This window comes from Bombus vosnesenskii, unplaced genomic scaffold, assembly GCF_011952255.1.
Source record: "Bombus vosnesenskii isolate JDL3184/JDL3185 unplaced genomic scaffold, Bvos_JDL3184-5_v1.1 scf7180000014535, whole genome shotgun sequence".
NCBI classification, from domain to species: domain Eukaryota; kingdom Metazoa; phylum Arthropoda; class Insecta; order Hymenoptera; family Apidae; genus Bombus; species Bombus vosnesenskii.
The window spans coordinates 163,183-183,529 of NW_022883506.1; the positions used below are offsets into that span (position 1 = coordinate 163,183).

The following is a 20,347-nucleotide window of genomic DNA, read 5'->3' on the forward strand; positions in this document are numbered from 1 at the left end:
TTGAAGAAAAGTAAAAATATCTTGCTATAGACTATAGACTAGAGACTACAGACTACAGACTATAGACACAAGGTCTTCGAAACTGTAGGGTATCGTTAAATGAACGTAGAAGTAGAGATGTTACCTTCGAACACGCTCGAGGTGGAAGTCGGGAGTTCATCGCCTCCGAGAGAATACGAAACGAGCAATAAAAGTCTCCTCTTGGAGACGATCCCTGGCGAGTTGCATACCGAAACAACAGCTTGTCGTTTGTTAGAGGCGGAGGTCGTTGGTCGATGTCAGGAGGAAAGCAACGAGACGGTTAAAACTAAAACTATCCTCGAGTCCGAGTGTTGGAAAAAGAATATCGAATCAGCTGGTAGTAGCAGGTCCGTAAATAATGGATCACGTCAGAGCTTTTCCAAGGTTTCCGCATCCTTGCAGAGCCTCGTTCGTCGAAAGAGTCGGAAATACGGTGCGACCTCGTTACCCTTGGACGTAGATATTTCGACGTACTCTGCACATCCTAGCTGTCTTCTCGAGGCACCGAGGGAAAATGGTGTCGTCGATATTTACAAAAGAAACGGCGAGGAAACCACTTGCATCACCACGCGCACATCGACACTTATTTATGCTTCTTCCGTGCAACTATATTCCAGAGGTGACAACAACGTGCAAGATGTTTCCTCGTCGACGAATAACGTCGCGATTGTCACTACTACCACCAGTACCAATAACGTAACTTGTTCGGTCAGTGGAAGTCGTCTTGGTAATACCGCCTCGTCTTTGATAAGAACAACCAGCGTGATCACGGCAGGACCTTCCACATCTTCCTGGAACAATTCCGCGGAAGAGGAGTTGGATTACGTTGTCGACCCGGTTCAAGGAAATGCCTATTACAAGGGACAACTTCTTGGCAAGGTAAAAACCTTACACAAATAAAAGGCAAACACCTGTCGAATATCGGTTTTTCTTCCCTATCCTTACCTCAAGTAAGGTTTCCTAATTTTAAAGATTTAGTCTCTAATTTTTACGTGATTATTCACAACAATTATGTTTAATAACATTGAGAATATGGTGTGTAACGCGCAACATTCGTTTTTGTTGGTTGCTGCTTAAATTGATATACATATTTTGATATTAAGATTACTATTATAGCGATTATTTACGTCTGCTACTTACAATGTTCTATGTTACAATGCCCAATGCTGTCTCTTTGTTACGACATGAAAACATAAATATAAGATAAATTTGAGTATTTCGAAATTCTTGTTTACATTTGGTAATTTAGTTTGAATTTGGTAATTTAGATTGAAGAGCAGAAAATATATGAAGTGGTCGATGGTTAATTAGAAACACTAAATTACCTTACTGAGTAATATGATTTAAAATCTAAATACGATTAGTTACCAACTGTACCAAGTAAGTATTTACACACATATGTTATTAGTCAATTAACAAGTACACTTAAGATGTTTAGATATGAGAATATTTTGTATGTGTATATACATTTGTGCATATATTGCCTGTATATATACATCGTAGGTACTATGAGGTCACATTGGTAACTCGTCTTAGATCTTTGTTTTTCGTTTACTTGATTACTAATTTCTCGTGTTGCCAACATCGTAAGCAGTTCATATTTCGTTAAATAGTACTTATCTTTCTATAACACTTTCCATACGCTATATACTATATGTAGTATATAGTACCTACTAATTCGTTATTTTACGAAATTATAATTTCAATTCCGTTTACCGTATCATCTGATTGTAGTTGTATGGGTCTAGTTGTCTCTTAATTGCATTCTATATATCATAGCGAGATATAACCTTGTGTTTGTTTCCCAATGATTAATTATATTCTGAATGCTCGAAAACCGAAAATCGAAGGAACCACTTGGTATCCGTTTTTGCTTATCAACAATTTTAATGTAAAATGTTTAGAGAACGTTCTGTTGCCATAGTGGAACCTATTTATTTCAAAGGAAGCTTATGGTAAGCAAAGAATCGTGAGAGAAGCAATGATCTACAATGTCTAAGTCTACACTAATGATAAGTAAATATGTAAATTGTAAAGAGTTCAAGGGAAAAACGATCATAATTGAATTGAAATCTTCAAAATCTTCATCTCGTGTCGATCGAAGCGTATCTCGCATGTATTATATTACGATTACGTAATCTTCTTGATGTTCCTGAATCCTGATGGAGTGATTTTACGACATTTGGCAAGCGAAATCTGATAAAAATTCTAAATATCTGAAGAGCATCGGTGAGGATCGATCGGCATCGGTTCACGTTCACAGCTTGTAGTTGTAAGGAATATTCTTTGTCTCTGGCTGGTGCGGTGCGATCGATCGGTAGCAAGATGCGAGTTTGCGAGGCTTCTCGTCGTTCTTGTCAACGGGAAAGAGGAAAGAGAGAGACAGACGATTTCAGAGGATGTACAATGTATGTATATACTCTGAAACTCAAACTGTGTATCCTCTATGTATCCTCTACTCGAGAAAACCGGTCGTTGTTTCGTCATCCCGATTACTCGGACGTTACTCTGTCTGACTTGCATTTTATGTTAGAAATCAAGCTTTCCGTTATATGTACATAGCTTGCTCTTCGATGATTTCGATGTTTCATGGAAACTTACTTCTGATATTTTCACCTTTCCATGCCTTTCGACCTACATCTATGTAATTTAGTTTGCACCATTACTTTATTATTTTCGACTGGTTGTGAATATGTCAGCGGCTTGTTACGTAGACCGAGCTTAAAAGGAACGAATTCGTGCCTCCTATTCTGGAAACATTTCTGTCGGATACATTTCTGTCTTAGTTGCTAATAAATTATATAGAAGCTATAATAGATTCGCATTGACTTTTCATTGAAACACAGGCAAATGAGATGATCTATTATGAGTGCAATATTATCCTTTTTATATATGTACATATACTTGTGTATTACTTTTTTAAAATTATGAAAATCGCTACTTTTATACAAGAATAACATTTCAGTCGATAAGCTGTACAATAAGCGATATATAATAACATTGCCATTAAATTTTATTTAGACATACTAAAGAACATAAAAATACAATAAAAAGCAATATCGAAAATATGTAATAAATTTGAGTATTTGTTGTTGATGATTGTAATTGTTCAAGGTAATGCTATATTACATATAAAGGTAAACCTAATGATAAAGTAAATTGGTTTAATCACCGAATTTCTGTGTTTGAAATAAGACAGAAGGAAAATAACTTGTTAGCGAAGATTAATTGACATATTTATTGCAAAGTAATTATTATACTTTAAGACGTAAGTAATGCTTTACGGATCATCTAACTAATTGTAAGTTGTTTAATTATACTTATTTAGTAATTATTTTCAACTATGCAAAGTCTACTTTTGCCTATACGTACACGTCGTATACACGTGTCACTGACATTTGCGCCTTGCACAGATTGTCCGCTACATATGTATGTATGTATGTCCGTGGATATATACAATAGATATACAATATATATGTGCATCTTGGCTGTTGGTGTATTTGTGGTGCAACCATGAGGATAAGTTCAACAGATGGGCCTCTTCCTCTCCTTTCTCTGTTCCACCTTACTCGTTCCTTTCTCCTGCAATTGCTTTTTTCTTCGTAGGCGTTCACATGCATAAAATATGTACGCAGTTCTCATCATTTCTATGGAAGTTGGAGTTGCTGGTGTCTATTAAATTAATTTCATAGATGGTACTTCCTTGGGAATTTATTTTCTATTTGAAATTGTACAAAGAGTAGGAATGTGCATGGTCAAATTAAGTTGTCTATAATTTGCTATTCGTGTTATCTCGAACTGTCATATCGGCACTCGCTATGCAAGTGTCGTCTTCAATATTCTTTTGAAATTACTTATTATATATATATAAGTAATAGTTTATGTTAATAAAATGTTTAGTATCGTTATGCCGTGTGATTAATTTGTTTGTGTCGAACTTTCCTTAATGAGAAGGAAAAATGTCTGACAACCTACAAATGAAAATTTTCATGTGTGAACGCGATTTTCTTAATTAAATGTCGCATGACTTGTTAACCTTATGACTTGTAATTTAACTTGAACTCTGAACGAGTTTCAAGTAAAAGTTTTTAGTAAGCATACATATATGTATTTATATAGGTCGTAGGTTTATATTTTATCTATCAAAATTTATTATCACAAAAAAATTATTTTAACAAGTAACTTACAGATTACTTTATAACCGTATACCCATATGTGTAATTTATATTATCAACTGATAAAACAACCGTGTTGTAAAACAATCGCGTCTTATTTATTTATTTAGGTTGGCAGTTGACAAACTTACATATATAGGTACTTACATCTTCTTTATAATCGTTTACCCGATGAAAATCTGTTTAGGATTAAATTAACTTAATTCGAGATTACGCAAACTATTAATTTAGAAAGACAAAAGACTATTACTGAATACTGAATACTGAATACTGAATACTGAAGGGGTTTAGTCATTTTCGAAATGAATGAGCGTGATTACGTTTCACGTTTGTTATTTTACAATTTTTTTTTATTAAGACGACTTTTCTTTCTTCTTAAATAATTAAATATTTATTTATTTGGTAATTTTAGTACTGATCGTCTTTATTAAGTAGTTAGCAACGACTTATTATTAATGATCTTTGGTAAATGATCTCTGGCGTCTGGGTCGTTTATCGTGTTTGTTACCTACTGTACTGAAACTAAAAGTGCTTAAAACATTTTAATATTTGTTGCGATTGATCAATTTATACCTATCTAAAAAATGTTCCTTATGGTCAATATGTTGGTACTGATGCTTTATTTTTAAAAGGTCTTAAAACGACAAAAATGATCGGGCAAACCTTTCAATTACTGATTAAGTATCGAGGCTGATGTTATAACATTATGTACACAAATATCTTGTTCTGATTATAGAAACGAGTAATAGAGATAAAAAACTAGTGTAGAATCGATAATCGAAGAACGTTCAGCCTAATATAAATATACATGCATATGTATGTGTACATAAACGTTTTTCATTTGAAGTTACTTAGAGGGCTGCGGATATTGTATTATGTCTGACGAAATGCTACTTGTATGGAATTTGTGATAACTCTTACATTGACATTTATTCTGTGCTTTTTTATGAGCCTTTTGAAGAAGATGAACAATTTCAGAAAGGAAGGATGTAGATGTAAAAAAATATAAGAATAGAATTTGTTCTTTTGTTACGGATTCTTCGCTAAATTAATTGGATTATATGTAACAATAAATCGTTTCAAATTATTGACGTAAGTTTGGTTATACAATATGTATATATTTCTATCGGCAATATGATATTTATATTGATTAATTAAGTCACGTGTGTTTCGATTCTATCAAGTTTTCTGTGAAACGAATAATCAGAAGCCCTTGGATGACAATTCATTCGGTAAAATCAACCGTACGCGATTTAACAGCGACACTATGAGATATACCTACTATGCAACAAACAAGATTGTATGTAATTTCAAATAAAAATTTGTACGACGTTCCTTTCATTAGATCATAATATTGCTACAACTTGTTTTCAGATTCCTTTCTGTCATTTTATTTAAATGCAACCACGAAACCATAATGAATTTAGACGATAAAGTCAGATTGTTCAAGTTTATTAACCTCTAGGAAATTTTACGCAAAATGAAAAAGTATCTTTATTTAAGAAAATATAATATAACAACGTTTTTCAATGAACATTTTCAATACTTTTATGAAAAAGAAGTACGTCGTATTTTAACCGATATTTTGTTTTTGTAAAAGTTACGATTAAATATTCAAAGGTGTAATATTGAAAATATACGATTAAAAATCTACCGTTAATTCGAATATGTTCAATATATTATTATTAAATACTTAAAAATTCTTTAGCTAAGTAAAATTTGTACGGGTTTAAGTTTGCATTCCAGCTTTCGCATGAATGTAAAAAATGTTTTTCAAAAGCAACCTATACAATGACTAAACTGGCAATGTTGATCTTTTGCATAAAGGGTGGATCTTTTGGTAAAGGGGGGATCAAGCTACGCGGTAGAGGAATGTAACAATTTTTTAAGTAAGTACTATTATTGTAATATGTAATATAATATACCGTATGTATATGATATATATATATATATATATATATATATATATATATATATATATATATATATATATGTATATACATTTTTGCGTTATCATTGTCCATACCTGAATATGTTAAGAGAGATTATTTTTGTAAAGGCTAAATTGAACACTATAGGATATCAGGAGATGATACATGACGAACTCTATTGCTTTTCGTAACCGAAATAGAAGATAAAAGGACAATTTTTCAACAAGACATTGCTCCCATTCATAGTCAGCTGCCACTACAAAAAAGTGGTTTCAAGATTTCGGAATTATTATCATAGCCAGCTTTTAGAAACTGTAAGTATTTACTTACTAACGGATAGTGTACCTAGCAGATTAATGAAAGTAATCAAAAGCAAAGGGGAATCCACTGATTATTAAAACGGAAAGGTAACAAAATTAACATGGAGTTTAACTTCTTTTACCGCTTTACAGCCAAAAACACAATTATAAAGCAAAATTCAATTTGTTCTTCAGCTTTGTTTTACATTATAATATTAAATTATATAAATGATTTTGTTAAACTTCGTATTAATATTATGAAAAATGTAAAAATCGGATTGGGTTTATAATTATTCTTGTCGCTGTACATGTATATAGCTTTCATCGTTACTCGAGTTTCAAGTTTAATTATAATTATCACATGATATTCGTATCACATAAGTACGCTATGTAGAACATATGTATCTATATAGATAGCGTTACGCGAAGGAAAGAGTTGATTTTGTCATATGGAAGCAATTTAGCTTCATGCGTCCGTTTGGGAAGTTTCGTTTGTATCGATGTACGATGGTGTAATTGTAATGTAAGGTGTGAAGTGTAAAGGGGTAGAGATCTTAGATTTAAACGGTCTATATAGGTATGCATCAACTTGAAGGAGAAAATCTGCGCGACCGGTTTCTATGGAATGCACGTAATATAGCTTATTAATTCGATTGTAAAGAAATCATTTTATCTACGTTTCATTTACTTTTTGCGTCTCTTGTTTTTGCCACATGTCCTTATACAGAAGTTCGGACTATCGTAACATCATAACTAACTCCCTTTTTATTGGAAGGATATACAAATAATCTTAAAAAATAAAAATCCTAGATATAAATAGTTAAACCGATTACCACAAGATCACACCGAGAGGTTTTCAATAAAAAAAATCAATCCGATATTTTTCAAATAATTCGATAGTTCGAGACATTCATTTTTATTATTCAAGTAGTATGTAATTTGGAAGATAGAGTAACATTTCTTCTTCGGTAGGTCAAGGTCAATTTAACGAAAAGCTTTTCCTTCCCAAGCATTTTACTTTATCGTTTATCTATTGACTATTGAGCGCTCATACATATATAGTACGTATATCTATGCATATATAATATATGTATATTCGTTATTATTGATCACTTGGAGTGAGAAAAAGAAGCAATATTTTATTCAAGTAGAAACTGAAAGATAATTTACATTTTGTAGAGACCAGGATAATCCGCTAAAATTAAAAGTTGAAATTATTTTAAATAGTTATGTTTGTCTCGTAACTTTCTATTCTACTGTTACTTTCGATATGTTAACAATTTTCAGTCAACTATCAGTGTTATCTGAATAATTATTTTCAATATGTTTAGAAAGTGGTAAGTTGACTTGAAAAGGAAAAGGATAATCTTGAGACGAAAGTGAAGGTGAAAATCGGCATAAGATAAAAGAAAGGTAAAGAAAATATAAAATTCAAACATTTCTAATATCAAAGGTAGACAGCTAGACGTAGAGTAGATGTAAGATGTAATTCAAATCTTGTGCCCTTCTTATTTAACAGTAAATAGAAACTGTTCTGGCAGTTTGTCAAATTGATACGTATATTTAGATGAGTATGCACGTGAAAATGTCATCTACACCTTATCTCGAAATAAAAGACATTGATATCGTTCGAATAATCTAAGATTTTGTCAAATACATACATGTATACATACGTATATACATATATAGCTAGACTTATGTTAGTGTTAGATCAACTAGGTATTCGACTTGCTTTCTAGTGTTTTTATAAACAGGCCTATGAACACTTGTATAATACACATACATATTATACATATTTATATCGATATAAAATAAAACTGAATTCTTAATAAAAACCGTGTATTTTCAAAGGGCATTGATATATTATTTCTAGTCGCAAACATAAACATAGCAGCCGTTTTTCTGTACCGTCGAAGCTGCGCGGCAATTTATTTTCAAATTCATGGTGGTCCATTCCGTTAAATGATTAAACAGAAACGAAAGGCAGTGATTGCTTTTTACCCATGCAGCAACGCAGTTGTATGGACTACAAATATGCATTGGTAATGTATTTTTAGAAGACTACGGAGGATACTTAAAAATAAACGTACGACTGTTATTAAACAAGCCATAAATGCTTTAAACCGTACTTACGTGGTTGGCTTAGCTAGTACCTAAAATCTACGATCTATAGTAAATTATTCTTGAAAGTTTAGTTTAATACCAAGTTATTGATCGAATTGAGGACAAGAACAATATTGTCATATCTGTCATAGCTATAGCAGATTTTCTTCAAATAATATTTTTATAACGGATGAGTCGAGACATTTAAGATATTAATTGTTATTAATATCTTGTACATATAGAGAACATCGCTGGAGAATTTCGATATAAATAAAAATTATTTTTGTATTATCGAAAATTTCTTCATGGAACAAATAAACGCGAAATATTCATTTTCTTCCTGAAATTTATAAATTTAGCGGAGCGGCAAATGCTACAAACCAAATTTGGCCTTCGCTCTTTCATTTGTTTCAATATTTTCCGAACGTTCGTTTTGTTCGTTTGCTCCATTTATCATCATCGTATATTATTTTACATCGTATTTTGACGTAAACAAGTAAAAAATTCGCGTCGCCAGGCTGGTGCGCGAACGGTTCGTTTTCTGACCCTGAGCAAAGATCATATGTAAATACGTCACTGCAGTGGTTATGGTTACCGGCAAAGATAATTTAAATCGCGTGACGATCGCGGATCACGGATCACGGATCACGGCCTAGACGCTACAAGAATTTCCCGCTCTGTAGTTTCTCACGTTTTTATTGTTTCTAGGTCTTTGTTCCTGTGCTATTTCAGCGTTACTTTAGTTTTCCTCTTAGTAAACTGCGACTGGGAGGATTCTTAATACCAAACGATTTAAACTAATTAAAAGTCGTTAATTGTTGTAACAGAAATTTTTAGAAGCTATTGCAATGAAAAGAACGTAGGTAAGAATTACGCATAGTGTATCGAAAATAAAAGGTCATTTATTTACATTCGTAAAAGAAAACTTCGTAAACATTCGTAAAATTATTCTTTTTGATGAAAAGTTAAAAGAAGAGTGGAAAGTCGGTTGTTGCTAAGAATAACGCAATGTTTATATTATTTAGTTGAGGTAAAAGTGTCCCAGAAGGAAGGAAAATGATTTGCAAAAGCTGTGAATGCTATGTCGCGTCGTGACGGCTGTTTTTACTTTCCTTCTCGCTAAACGTTAAAGCTACCGTAGCAAAGCAATAAAAGATAATTTAAAGATATTCTCGTAGCAGCACGAAAGCAAATGCCCCTAAAAGAGAAAACCTTTCACTCCGAGAAGCTGAAATGGATGTTACAGGTGAAACTGTAGAATCTAACGTGAAGTTGAATTATAAGCTTAAATTTTAAACGCATGACTATTTTCCCCTATGTCTCTTTTTTTTAAATTTTTTGAATTTCTACCTATTTGAATATTTCCTTTAATTCAGATATATACTCTGATCCTAAAGTCTCTCACGATCAGATTGAGAAACTTAAATTCTGTTTATCGTAGATTGTAAGCAACGCATCCCTTCTTTTCTAGCTCTATAATTTCACTACAAATTTATTTCATACGTTCATATGTCTTAGTAAAGCAAAAAAAAAAAAACAAATTCTATCTAGCTGCTAATTGTTTCTTCGCCAGCAAATACGTAATTAATTTAAGTTGAAATCGGATTTATGATAGATTCAACGATAAAAACGATTATATCACAAATCACATATTAGATATGTGATTTACAGTGTACATTATTACGTAATATAATCTATAGGTATACATAAGTACATGTAATTATGTAATTATACCTATCTCTTCATAAGATATGAAATAAATTATTATCTACGTGTTTTTGTATTATTTTCAGGGTGGATTTGCCAAAGTTTTTCTCATGACCGATGTCAGTAATGGAAATGAATATGCCTGCAAAATTATTCGGAAGAATCGGATGCAAAAAATTCATATGCAGAAGGTTTGTATTCTACATATGTACATACATACTTATATCTCAATTTTTTATTTTAATAATTTTTTTTAATCAGTATAAAAGTAATTTATATCTTTATATAACACTATAATTACACTGTTCGATAGAACTCATTATGCATTATAACTCGTATATAGTTGATAACGTTTATTTAGTATCAAGTTTCTTTCGTAAAATTCAAAATTTTCTGACATCATGAAGGTGACATTCTTTTTAAAGAGTCGGCAAGTGCGTAACGGTTATTTGGTTCCGTTCCAAAGCATTTTTGGAATCAATAGGATATTCTTCAATTATGGGACTATTAATAAAATTTTTGTGTTCAAAAAACCACAAATCTCCACCATTCAAGGGTATTATGCAAACATGTCATAATACGTATACATATTTATAATTTTCACTTTTTAGAAAGTACGTATGTAATATGAAGCAAAGTAAGGAAACGTGCAAAGACATTTGTTTATTGCAATTTACTTGCTGCTTTTATCTAAAATTAGGTAAAATTTAGATAAAATTTAGATAAGATTTAGATATAATAATAGTAGGCGTGCTTAATTTATAATATATATAAACTACTTTGAAGCAGCTAAATTGTGCAAAGACCGTCGCTAAGATAATCATTTGAAGTTTTGCAGGTGGTCAGAGATGGTCGCGAGTTTAATAATGATCTATTACTTGTAGATCGCACGCGAGATTATGATCCACAAAGAGCTGAATCACGTGAACGTTGTCCAGCTGCATCACTACTTTGAGGATAACCTTAATGTGTATATGCTTCTAGAAGCCTGTCCTCGAAAGGTACCTATCGTATGTCTTGTATACCTACCTTCCTGTTGTACACTGTACACTGTACACTTTCCTACGACATATTCTTTCTATACGTTTGCAAGAATTTTCCAACCTTCTTGCTTTCGAGTCGAGTCGAGTCGATCTCCGTTGCAAGGCAAGTTCGCTTGCCTGTTACGTTAAATAAAACCTCGCTTTTATGTTAGTCAGAAAGATTACGAGGAGCTCACTCAACACTTGGAGCTTAGGGTTAACCGTGCAACAATTTATAATCCTCATAAAGAAATAAAATTGTTCCGCTGTTCTTTTCTTTATCGCCTTGTGCAATCTTCATCCTGAAACCTACCATGTACATATTTCTTCTTTCTCGGCTTTTCAGGAAGATTTGTCAACCTTTCCGACAACAGGTACTCGAAAAATAATGTGCAATACTTTCTGTATATCTTCTCTATAGACTTTGTCTTATAAAATAGTATGTATCTGTTAAAAGTTAATACATTATATGTGTTATTGACACTAAATTCATATCAACATGCAACCGTAAACATTAATTAGAATTTCCTCTGGATAATCTTTGGCAACTTTTATTTTCACTATGCATGTACATATTTCGTTTCGTGTAACGCGTATCATTGTTATATGTATGTACATATATATGTTGGTTAGAGTTAGAATTGTTAGATGAAACCACAAACCACAAGCATCAGATTTTCGTGTGAGCAGGAAAGAGAACTAGCACTTAGTTACACTATCATCCATGACTAATCGTTCACTTGTTTATACCGTTACGTTAGGATGTGCTGGTCCGTTAACTTTAACTTCAACTAATCGCAGATCGATTATCGTTAGCTTCTAAAAAATCGTCAACATTGCTGATATTATAGTAATTTCTTTATCTAAGATATCATTGAGAAACTGTTCTCTATAATAACAATAACAACAACAACAACAACAACAACATACGAATAGTTTACAACATAAGAACATATTAAGGGGGAAACTGCCGCTGAAATACTAAGAAGATGATCTGCTAAATATTAAATTATCATTCAACAAATATAAAAGACTTAAAAATGCAATTAAGACTCGAATTTAGACTAATATTTTGCTTTTCCCTATGCAAAAATTTATTCAATTCATACCACGATTTTTGAAGCTTGCCTAGATAACTACCGACCCGTACTTATATGGCTAAATTACAATCGGAAAGTTTGTCTCTATGTAAAATTCATTTAGATTTTGACTAGACAGCATAGCGAATTGCCACCCTTTTCCATTTCAGCGAAAGAGAAAATAGCGTTTACGAATAAGTTACTAATTTCGAACAACGTAACAATAACAATTATCCGTAATGTGAGCAACGCGAACGTACGTACATATATACATACGTTTCCATGGGACGTTTCCTTTGCAACGAACTAGCGACCCGTCGCGTCGTAAACTCTCAAAGCTAATTCCGAACGAAAATCTCCGATTTACACTATGCATCATTAACTATAACACGAAATCGCATACTTTTCCTTCTTTGTGATCACATTTTCTCGAACCAATTATTAATTAGTCGAAATACCGACAATGTGCCACGTCTTCTGTACTTATTTTATTGCCAGAGTGCAATATTTAATATTCGTTAACTTTGTATCTATAATGATATACGATATAGATACGGCATGATGTAATGTATTATCCAAATTAAATAAATTAGTAAAATACAAAATAAAATAGGTATTACTGCTATAATTAAGAGTTCAAATAATTTTCCTATAAAGAATAACTTGAAATTGTTTTCATATTTACCTCCGGACAGATTTCTCGACGCTTTTACTTTCTTAGAAGTTAATTAATTCATTTCGTCAAAGCATTAAACAGAAATATTATTATACCTGTTATATATAGGTATAATATATAGATAAAATATTACACACGTGTGTGTATGCACGCGCGCGTCTGTAACGGGAGTTGCGTTCAGATAAGTGAATTCAATTGACATTCAAAATATTGTGAATTGCGCTGTATTATCAATTATCAGAGATATTTAGAAGACAAGCGTCAAAGATCTCTAAGTGATCCATGATTTATCCCACATTAAGCCTTTGCGTTAACTGTTAAATTAAGTTAAAATTAAGTCACTTTTGTTTGACAGAGCTTGATGCATGTGCTCAAGTACCGTGGCAAAGTTACGGAGCCGGAAGCACGCTATTACATGAAACAAATGGTAACGGGCGTTGCGTATATTCACTCTCAGAAAGTTGTTCATCGAGATTTGAAGCCAGGTAATATGTTCCTATCGGACCGTATGATTGTCAAGATCGGGGACTTTGGACTGGCGACAAGGCTTGACGGACAGTGCAGACGGGTGTAAGTTATCCTCGATCTTTCTTAATCATTTATTATTATTATTATTATATATTATTATTATATATTATTATTATTACACCATACCTACGTAGAACTTGGCCCAAAATACGAGAAACTGCATGCACAGTGAATTATTTCGTTTTCCTAAAGATTGTCAAATTTCTCTCTCTTGTTGATTAGTCAGAGCATATTTAATCGACTGCACATTTAAAAGTAACTAGAATTTTGAGAAACTACCTAAATAATACTAATGATATTAAGTGCTTCGATATGAATAGTTCCCTATGAACGATGAAAAGTTATTGCAATTAAAAAGTTATGAATATTTTGTAAAAGACTTATATATATATATTTATTTATTTATTTATATGTGATGCAAGAAAACAGCTCATTGTCAGTAAGTTGATATCCAAGTATAGGTATAATTCAAGTATAATTCAATATATTATATATATATTGAGAATACAGGAAATAATAAAAAAAAAGTAATACACATACATACTTATATTTATATGTTCCTTATATTTATTATACATATAAATTAAGAGAACCACGTTTAAACATAGGAACTTTCGCTGATTTGTTACGCTGGTAGAATACTAATTTACATTCAACTTAAACTCTTGACCGATATGTATATAATATGTACAATATATGCACATATATTACTATTATACATATACATAACTATATATATGTATACATATATAGTTATCTTTTAACCTTAACAGTCTGTATACTTTTCATATTTTCGAATTGACGCAATTTGTATTTTCATGATTTATTTTGTTAATATTTTGCATACGTTACAATGTTTGATGGAACTGGTCGATCGTAAATACGTTCCTATTATTATGTAATCGAATAAAATAATCTCAAGTACGCCGATCAGGTAAGTAATTTCAATTTCGAGTTCCTCTGTAATTTGATTTACACGGCAGCAACGCGAGCGTAACGGAAACACATATGTGTGGCTTGAGAATAACAAGTAGCTTCATAATTAATACGAGTAAAATCGTAATAATTTCTTTTATATGCGCAGGACGATATGCGGAACACCGAATTACATTGCGCCGGAAGTGTTGTATAAGCAAGCATACAGTTACGAGGCGGATGTTTGGGCGCTCGGATGCATACTTTACGCCCTATTGGTAGGGCAACCACCTTTCGACACAGCGTCTCTTAAGGAAACTTACGCTAGAATATGTAACAATCATTATCGAGAGGTTGACGATTCGATAGCGAGCCGAAACGGACAAGATCTCATCAGGTGGCTTCTGCAGCCGAATCCTGAACTCCGGCCGTCTTTGGAAAGAGTGAAGGAACATGCTTATCTTACCAAGGAATATGTACCAACTTCCTTACCTCGCATTTCTTGTTTCCAAATGCCACGTACCTCTATAATCGATTCATCGCCTTCATCCAATTCTATAACGTCTAGGAATCAAAAACTTAATAATACTCAGGTAAACTACCGATTCGTATTACGACATCGTTTTTCATGTCTTGAGTTATTAGATCCGATCGCACAGATCCTTCCACACCTACGTCTACAATATTACATATTTTTGGTCTTACTATTGCGTTGTACAAATACATACATGCATATATATATATACATATACACATACATATGTATGTATGTATATCGGCTTAGGTAAGAGATTATATGACAAAAGAAACAACTTAACAACGTTTACCTAATATGTATACACGGCATAAAACAAAATTTAAAGAATTTTGTATGTACACATGTAGTTTATTTTTTGATATTTAAACACAACAGTAGACACGTACCAAAAGGCAAAAAGTAAATATTTAGTCGTAATTCCTAAATAGCAAATTATTTTTAGTAATATTTGAATAATATCCAAACCACAAACTTTCCCAGGTGAAGTAAAATTTTTGTTTCGTTTGAATCTATAGTAATTACATTTATAGTGTGATGTACAATAGCAATTAATCAAAAGTTAGATGATTTCTAATTTTGTTCTAATTTTGTTCTAATAATGTTCTAATTTTAATTAGTAAAATATTTTTCATCGTAGGAGAATATTTTTATTCCATTCAATATTTATTTAACTTTTTTATTGCAGTTACAGGTTCATACTATCCAGCAATCTCAACAGCATCAGGACCAACGGCATACACAACAGCATTATCATCAAACAAATCTTTCCCAGAAAAATTTACGAAAGGGGTCGAAAGTGATCAGTTGGTTAGCCAGAAAATTTCGAAAAGTGCCACAATTCAGACAAAGATTAAACAGTGTTCTTTGTCCAGATCATAAGAAAACGGGATACACCGCTCAGAGTATGCAAATGCACCAAGCGTTAGAAAGCTGTGTCACAGAAATTAAATGTAGAAACAAGCTACGTAATCATCCACCTGTAAGGGATGTTGTACCTCTGTTCATCACTAAATGGATCGATTATTCCAACAAGTATGGCCTAGGCTTTCAGCTCTCCGATAAATCTGTCGGCATTTTATTCAACGATCATACAAAAATTAGTTACACACATGACAGAAGGTCGGTATTTCTTCTTTTAACATTATACCATATATTATATTTTAAGTCTTTGAAATAAATTCTATTTCGAAAGAAACTGGATAGAGACACTAAACAATAGTTACAACATCCAAGCCTTTCGCTTTTATATTTCATTTAAGAAAAAGTAGTAATTGCAACAAAAATTGCAAGCAAAGCAAATAAATAGCTATTAGTAATATTTAGAAATTTCTATAATACTACAAACGGTTAAACATTTTTTAATCGTGTGCTTAACTTATTCAAAAATGTGGTTCTATTTGCAAAGAAGGGTGGAGTATGTGACAACCGACGATGAAGTAACAAAATATCATAGAGAGGAAGACGTTCCAGCTGCTTTGCAGAAGAAGCTTGTACTATTGCAACGTTTTACACAGTACATGGATAAATTTATGACTGAAGGTAAATTATACGTGCTATACCATCTAGTTTCAAATGTGTCATAAATGGCATACAATTTTCTATTTTTGTATCTTTCAACATATTAGATTGATATAAAATATTGTCCGATTACGTTAAACACTTTTCCTAATTAAAAAATAATGTTCTACCTTCGACAAGTTTCGTGTTTCGCTAGCATTGTTTTGAAGAGATGAAAAATTTGACGAAAAAAGAAATTTGAAGATGAAAAAATGAACGCTACATGTAGTTTTCAAACAAATAAATTATTAAATATGTATTAATTTACAAATACTATACAAAACGGACTAATCAAATATTTTGCCATTGAATTGAGATTCATTTGTAAAAAAAATGTTACGAAGCAATTACTATTTAAGAGATAGAAGTGCAAAAGTACAGCTAGTGTGATTGCATCAATTTAATACTTTAATAATTTGTGTAATAATAAGGTTACACCTTACGAGTTTTATAAATACCAAGTTATTATAATTATTAAAAATATTAAAATTATAAGCAGAAAAATTATTATACATTTTATATAAAAATTTGATGCAAAGAATGTAAAAGAATAGATGTAGCTATCAACAAGTATCGTAAAACAATAAGTGGAACCTACAAAAATCAATACCTTTTCAATGCAATTTTAGCTCTATGAATATATGATTCCTACTTATAATTTTTGCTTCTATTAAACCTCATAATTATTTATAGTGTACATACTATATTATATATATTATTATTATATATACTATTATTATATATATTATACAGTTGTATTATAGAGCAGGGTGGTGGTAAAGAATAAGAATTATTTGTTCATTGTGTTTAAGGTGGTGAAATTAAAAAACAACGAGTTGCATCAAAACACTCAAAAAACGTTTGTGTACCGCGAATGAGAAGATGGTTAAGAACTGACAAGACCATTATGATGGAACTGTCAGTACCGCTTTTACAAGTGAATTTCTTCGAGGATCATACAAAATTGGTAGTCTCGCAAGAATCCTCTAACAAAGGACACCTAATCACATATATCGATACCAGTAGACGTACATCTTCATATTGGTTAAACGATATACGAGATTTTGGCTGTACAGCAGACCTCTACGAGCGTTTATATTATGTTTACAAAGTATCTAAAGAATTTGCAGAAATGCATAATAACACAATCGCTTGACTATCAAAGATACATCGGAACGTATGTTACTCGTTAAACGATTGAAGTTTATACTTTATGCGAAATATTATTGCAGTAAAAATAAATATAAATATTATATATATATACTTCTTGTTTCGTTAGCTGTGCTCGTTCGATTTTTTATACGGTTCTTTATTTTTCATGTTTAAAATTTATCCAATATAATTCGTTATAAATAAAATTGAAGAATAGAGAGGTAATAGAAAAACAAAAAAGTCATTCGAACCGAGTTTTTCAAATTAATTATTGTTTTTTATTTCTTCTGTGTCTAATTGGGATATGCATAATACATACCTCTGCCAATGTGCCAGACTTATTTAGATTTACATATTTGGACTATATATATTAATTTGTATCAAATTATTGCATACATCGATATTATGTATATTGATTATTAATATTTTTGTTTATTTATATTATAAATAAAACTTTAAAGCGCGCATGTACGCACGTATTTAATACTAATTTAATTTTTATAGGAAAAAATATTTATAATGTACAAAATATTTTATTAGTACCTAAAAAATATATTTTTAAGGACACGAGAGTTTGTTGCATTGAAACATTTAATTTCACAAGAGTTCTTCTGACTGAATAAAATGTAGTATTAATGGTAAAATTCCTGCGTATTACAAAAAATTTTTAAGATGTTAAAAAGTATCTGATGAACATTAAACGAAGAGTATATGTATACATAATATATACGCATAACGCATATTACTACATAACGTTAAGAAAAAAAATGTTTAAAAACAGCGAGTACTAATCTTACAATGTAATACATATTTTTATATGATAAAATTGATTAAATAAGATAGTTAATAAAACTATAAAATTCAGAAACTGAGAAATGGAAAATAGAATACTATTATGTAGGTTCTTTACTATCATATACAGAAGAAATCTAACAGTTATTACAACATTTCACGCATATAATTTTTATCGACTAATTCATTTCTTATGAATTCGATTCATAATTTTATGAAATTCGAAATAGTTCGAGTGCAGCTAAACGTAAGCTACGTGATAGGCATAGTTAAGGAAATTGTATGAGGAATGAAGATGAATGTTAGACGACGTTTGTTTGAGTTCTTCGATCCAGAGATATTATCTTGTTTCCTTTCTTTTTTTACAAAATGTAGCAAAATTGTGATGTACATATTACGTTTTGTATAAGGTTAGATAAAATGAATGATGAGACCACAGGGAGACTGACTTAAAAAATGAGGGCAATTTTACCTCGTTTTTCTTCCTTAAAAACCATTTAGACGTAAAGGTTTTCGTAAACTTTTAATTAAAGTATATAAAGCAAAGAATAGAATTCTAAAAACAATACTTGTAATAAAATGTCAAACAATCGCGTATTCATATTTTGTAAAAATCGTATCCGCAGTTATGTCGTTGACGATATACACAATCGTACCAGCCTGCGACTAAAATGATTACCAAATACAGTATCACACGCAATACCGTGTGTATACCTACATTTACTCTTGTTAGAATTCGACTAGTTTCAGAAATTTCAATTCATGCTTTGAAACAAATTAATCGTTCACCCAAATCAAATGCGAAGTTTGTTTATACAAAATGGGAAAAAATATTAGTTTTAACATCATTGTTCCATTATATTGTTAGTTTATATATTTTTTTATACGACTATGAATTTTATACATCCGGATTTATAACGCCTTAACGTTTGTAATATTATTTCTTAATATCGGTTCAAAGAAGTAATCAGTTACCTTTAGACATGATTTGTATCTTACGAATATATCTATTTGTTTTTTTAATTGGAATTAAACCAAAATGTTGGGTATTTGTTTCTTCAAACTAAATACTGCATATATTATTTTTTTAGGTTTATGTTTAAGAAATAGTTTCAAAACAATGTGCAATATGCACATTCATAGTTGTTCTTCATAAATCTTTGGTTTTCATAAGATATGTGCATCTTGTCGACAACAAATGTTCAATTCGTGTGATAACACATGAACACTATCTTATATGTAATTGGTTTTAATTTGGATAGTGTAATAATGGAATAAGTATGCTTCCAAAATATTTACGAATTAAGAATATACAAGAGCATTTTTAATGTTTTGCTTTGATATAGATCATATGTATGTATATTATAGTACAAGTACTGTTACCTTTGCAAAACATTACATCAGGATTGTTCAACTTTGTGTTCTGAATCATTGCTGTTAATATACAGTAACAATAAATATAAAATAATAAGTTATCTTCAACATATAGGGAAATCGAAAAAATAAATGTTTATTTTAATATATTGTTATAATAATAGAATAGTTTGTAATAAAAAAAGTAAACAAAAAAGGATGATACAATTGTATTTAGAAATGGTATATTTATTAAAGAATGCGGTAAAACATCACACGTTCACATTCTAAGTGCCTACACTGAACAAAAGTCTGTTTACAATATAAATTAAGATTTATTACTAGTGTAATGTAGAGAAGTTTGATTTTTTTTAAAAACATCAGTTAAAATAAAATAAAATAAAATAGAGCACTAGTTGAACAACTCTGGTATAAATTATTTTAAATAGCATCTATCCTTTGATACTAATAGCAGTGAACATGTAAAGTTAAGCGGACC

General features: G+C 31.1%; 1 protein-coding gene across 2 annotated transcripts; it reads left to right on the plus strand.

Moving 5' to 3' along the window:
- The first annotated feature begins 99 nt into the window (after positions 1–99).
- On the plus strand, positions 100–17,808 carry LOC117240055 (serine/threonine-protein kinase PLK1-like). Of its 2 annotated transcripts, none has more exons than XM_033505911.1 (8): positions 100–900; positions 10,323–10,427; positions 11,121–11,237; positions 13,369–13,583; positions 14,626–15,049; positions 15,680–16,113; positions 16,400–16,533; positions 17,364–17,808. In XM_033505911.1, exons 1-8 carry the CDS (start codon positions 100–102, stop codon positions 17,705–17,707), a joined length of 2,574 nt encoding a protein of 857 aa, XP_033361802.1. In that variant the 3' UTR covers positions 17,708–17,808. The 2 variants fall into 2 exon arrangements, with proteins under 2 accessions (XP_033361802.1, XP_033361804.1); XM_033505913.1 differs by having other exon boundaries at positions 16,403–16,533.
- The last annotated feature ends 2,539 nt before the right edge of the window (positions 17,809–20,347 follow it).